Source organism: Chinchilla lanigera, unplaced genomic scaffold, assembly GCF_000276665.1.
Source record: "Chinchilla lanigera isolate Chin_1 unplaced genomic scaffold, ChiLan1.0 scaffold00037, whole genome shotgun sequence".
In the NCBI taxonomy this organism is placed as follows: domain Eukaryota; kingdom Metazoa; phylum Chordata; class Mammalia; order Rodentia; family Chinchillidae; genus Chinchilla; species Chinchilla lanigera.
In genome coordinates this window covers 21,449,559-21,453,724 of record NW_004955438.1, presented here as the reverse complement: position 1 = coordinate 21,453,724, position 4,166 = coordinate 21,449,559, and the positions used below count along the sequence as shown (strand labels likewise).

The 4,166-nt window shown below is 59.1% G+C and overlaps 1 protein-coding gene across 1 annotated transcript in view; it reads right to left on the bottom strand.

Moving 5' to 3' along the window:
- The window catches only part of Wdr25 (WD repeat domain 25), a gene marked incomplete in the record, with an annotated part of 124,770 nt that overhangs the window by 116,547 nt on the left and 4,057 nt on the right, over nt 1–4,166 (bottom strand). The window contains 1 exon segment of the mRNA XM_005390456.2: nt 3,758–4,166. Within this exon segment, the coding sequence (XP_005390513.2) occupies nt 3,758–4,166 (409 nt within the window).

Sequence of the window (4,166 nt, the reverse complement as noted above, 5' to 3'; positions counted from 1 at the left end):
CACACGGCCAAGGCGGGGTCCCGCCGCTGCTCCCGCGGCAGGGAGGCTCGACCGCGGCCGAAGGGGGCGCACGCTTTATCTCCGCTTCAAAACACGCCCGGCGTGCCTGTCCACGGGAGGCTGAGGCAGGAGGATCACCTTGAGCTGTGACTCGGTCTCAAAAAAAAAAAAAAAAACAAAAAACAAAAAACCCACAAACTGGGGAAGGCTCCCAACTGAACTCCTGGGGTCCGCGCTGCCCAAATCTATTTGCCAAGGGCCCCTGGCACGGGAAATTCGAGCACCCCGAGGCACGGGGGCTCCTCCGCCCCAGCCGCTCCTGAGAGCCTCCTTTCCGCGACGCCGGGGAAGGGGTCGGGCCGCTGCCCCCGCCCGCGGCTTCTGATGAGCGCGGCCCGGGGTCCCTCCAGGCCACCCCGGGGCTACCCCGGTGGGCCGGGAAGGGATGGGCAAGGCCACCCCACGTACAGGGCCACTCCCGGCGCCAGGCCCGGAGTTTGAACCGCCCCGTGGGCGGTTCAAACCCGGCCCGCTGCGCCCGCTGCTGGTCCCAGGATCCCCGCGTCGGGGCACCGGGCCTGGCTCCGTGCACTGCCCACACAGGGCGCTCGGCGCCCCTGGGCGCCCTGAGGCCATCCCCGGCACAGCCGCTCCCCAGCGCACACTCCCGGGAAGAACTGAGAGGCCGGGACTCGCACCCAGGCCAGCAGGCAAAGATCCAGCCAGGAGATGCCCTGTGGAAGACCGGGAGTCTCCAGCCAGTGAGGCCGTGCTCAGCGCAGCCCCAAGGGCGAGGAAATCCATCCGGGATCCAAAGAGCGGCCTCAGCAAATTAAAAAGCTGCACAGCCCGGCGCGGTGGCGCAGGCCTGTAATCCCAGCACTCGGGAGGCTGAGGCAAGAGAGTCCTCTGGAGTTCGAAACCAACCTGGGCTACAGAGTGAGCTCAAGGCCAGCCTGAGCTGCATAGTGAGAGGAGACCCTGTCTCAAAGAGACAAAAATAATTAACTAATTAATTAAAAAAATTAAAAGCTGCACAGCAAAGGAGGCTACACTCAGAGCAAAGAGAGGAGCCTTCCGACGGGGAAAGGTGTGCAAGTTACACTTCAGACATGCGTGCATGCCGTGCTCACAGCTAGAACTCGCAAAGAACTCACAAAACGTAGACGCCCCCCAAAACAAAAGGCCCAACCAAAGAACAGGCGTCTGAAACAGAGACGCTTCTCAGAAGAAGTACAAAAGGCCAACAAGTGCATGAAGAATTGCTCACACTGAAATAAAGACATAAATCAGTACAACAACGCTGCGACCCCATCTCACTCCAGAAAGAGCTCCATCATCCCGAAATTAAATAATACCAAGCGCTGGCGGGGCTTCGGGGAAACGGATCCTTCTGCATTACAGGTGGGAGTGTACACCAGGACCACCGCGACGGAATCAGCATGGAGCTTCCGCAGAAAGCTAAAGCCAGCTACTCCACTTGACCCAGCAGCTCCCCCCCAGGTATCTTCCCCAGAGAGTTAAAGACACCGCATGAGGGTGCTCCAAGCACACCCATGCCGACAGCAGCACAAGTCATCACAGCCAGATCTTGGAAGCGGCCTGTGTGTCATCGACAGACGAATGGATAGGGAAAATGTGGCATTTACACACCCTGGAGCACTGCTATGCCGTGAAGAAGGGTGAACCCCGGTCGTGTGTGGGAAAATAGGTGCATCCTGAGGCCACAGTGTTATGAGAAATAAATCAGACAGGCAAGCACAATCACCCCATGGTTTCCTCACGTGAGAACCCTAAAACGTGAAGTTAATGAAAGAGAGATAGGGAACCTGTTCAGGACCCCTCCTGTCTCAGGAGCTACTTCTACTCCGTATTCCTGGTCTCCCATAAACTTTCCTCCTCTAAGAAAATAAAGAAAACGAAAGACAGATGATAGAAAAAGAGACAGATTTTAGCAGGAAGGAAGGGGACCAAGCGGCGGGAGCAGGAGAAAAGCAGGGCAGGGCAGGGATGCGTCAGGCACCCGCTCCCCGCACGAGTGTGGTGGTGAGGTCCTGGGGACAGGGCCTAAGAAAAGTGAAGTAAAAAAGAAAACAGATGGGGCTGGGGATTTAGCTCAGCGGCAAAGCACCTGCCTGGCAAGCGCAAGGTCGTGAGTTCGGTTCCTGGTACCAGACAAAAACCAAAAAAAAAAACAGATGCCCCCGAGGGTCTCCGGCCAGCCCCTGGGCAGCCGCCCCAGCCCTGTCAGAGATGGCCAGGGTCAAAGACTGCGAGGTGAGAGGGGACCCCGCCGCCCCAGTGCCGCCACGGCCGCTCCTCGGGTCATTTCCAAAGCAGCGCTGTTCTCCGGCCTCCTCTCCCGGCAGGGGGAAGCTCCTCTCCCCTGCAGATCAAAGGCCTCGGCGGGTCCAGGGCCCGCAACACTGCTGCTGACCCTCCCGGTGGGCAGACAGGATGCCACCCGAGAAGACCCAGCCCTGCTGCCCTGCAGCTCACGCGAAGCCAGGTCCCGCCCTGGGCCACTCTGTCAACACTGATCCTCGCGTCCCTGCCGGCTTATCCTTCTGGAAGGCAGAGCTGTTCAAATCTCCCTTTACGTCCTTTGCTAGCCGGTGTCACACGCCACGCTAACACTGCCTTTCCTCTTTTTTTTTTTTTTTTTAAGTTTTTACTTTGAGACAGGGTCTCGCTATGTTGCCCTGGCTGGGCTCAAACTCTCCATCCTCCTGCCTCAGCCTCCCAGAGTGCTGGGATTACAGGCGTGCACCACTGCACCTGCCTTAACACTGCAATTCTTAAAAATAAATGTCAGGTTCCACTGGTGTCAAACTCAATAGAACAGTTCTCCTTTTTTTTGCCAAAGACAGATCATCAAAACCGACTCGTGAAGAGGCGCTGGCTGAGGCGAGAACTCGGGCTGGCAGGCGAGGAGCACAGTGGGAGTCTTTCTTCACTTTTCCTAGTATTTTTTTGCCTGTACCGAGGACAGAACCCTCCCTCCAGGCCGGTGTGCAAGGTCTGTCCCCAGCCCTTTGTAATGTGCTTTAAGACAAGGTCTGGGTGAGTTGCCCAGGCTGGCCTTGAACTCTCGATCCTCCCCAGTCCCAAGGGGCTGGGATTAACCGGCACGCAGACGGGATCCCGTCACAGCCTGCTCTCCCACAGGGTCTCAGCCCTGTGCTGACCCTCAGCCCTCCGCCCCTAGGGACCCGTCCTAAGGAAATAACAGGAACAGGAGGGGAATAAAAATGTACAGAGCAGTGTGCCTACCGCAGTATGCAATACTAGGAAATCAGAACGCGCTAACATGTCTACAGCAGAGAAGCAGTTAAGTCAATCATGGAATCATCAGCTGAGAAAGTAATACAGCATCGCTGCCAGATGTGATGGCACACACCAGGAACCCTGGCACTCAGGAGGCTGAGGCAGGAGGATCCCTACAAGTTGGAGGCCAGCCTGGGCTACATCGTGAGGCCAAGGCCAACCTGAACTGCACAGCAGACCCCGTGTCAAAAAGCCACAGATAATACTAATAAGTGTAACACGATTACAAGATAAGATTTTGTCCTCTGGCAGGACCGCTATGTGTTTAATGCTCGGATGACCTGGACACACCGGCACCAGAACAGGAAGGGGCATCGGGGCCCCAGGATCCCAGGTCTGCACAGGGAACCCTCTCTGGAATGTCGGAGTCACCGAAATTTCCGAACACAAGAACCCACCGCGGCCGCAGGTCGCCCCAGGCCACGCCTACCTTGAAGGTCCGGTCCATGGACGTGGAGAGCAGCAGCTGGCTGCGGGCCGGCACCGGGCACCACTGGATGCTGTTGACGGGGCCCTGGTGGCCCCACAGGCGGCACAGCACGGTCCTGGGCACCCGGGTCTCTCTGCGCGGGCTGTTCAGATGCGGCCGGATCGCCTCGCACGCCCCGGGGGCCAGGCGGAGCGGGGCCGGGGCACTGCCCTCAGGGGGCCCCTGAGGCTCCCGAACCGGCTCCGTGGCCGCCGCCTGCCTCAGCCTCTTGGGGGTGTAGGGCACCACGCAGTCCTCGCTCCTGCGCTTGTGCAGGGGCCCGGCGGGGCCGCCCGGGGCTGCAGCCTGGTCCTGGGCCCAGGAAGCGGGCAAGGCGGCCCGGGGGGCTCGGAGCGGCTTGCAGGGGGCG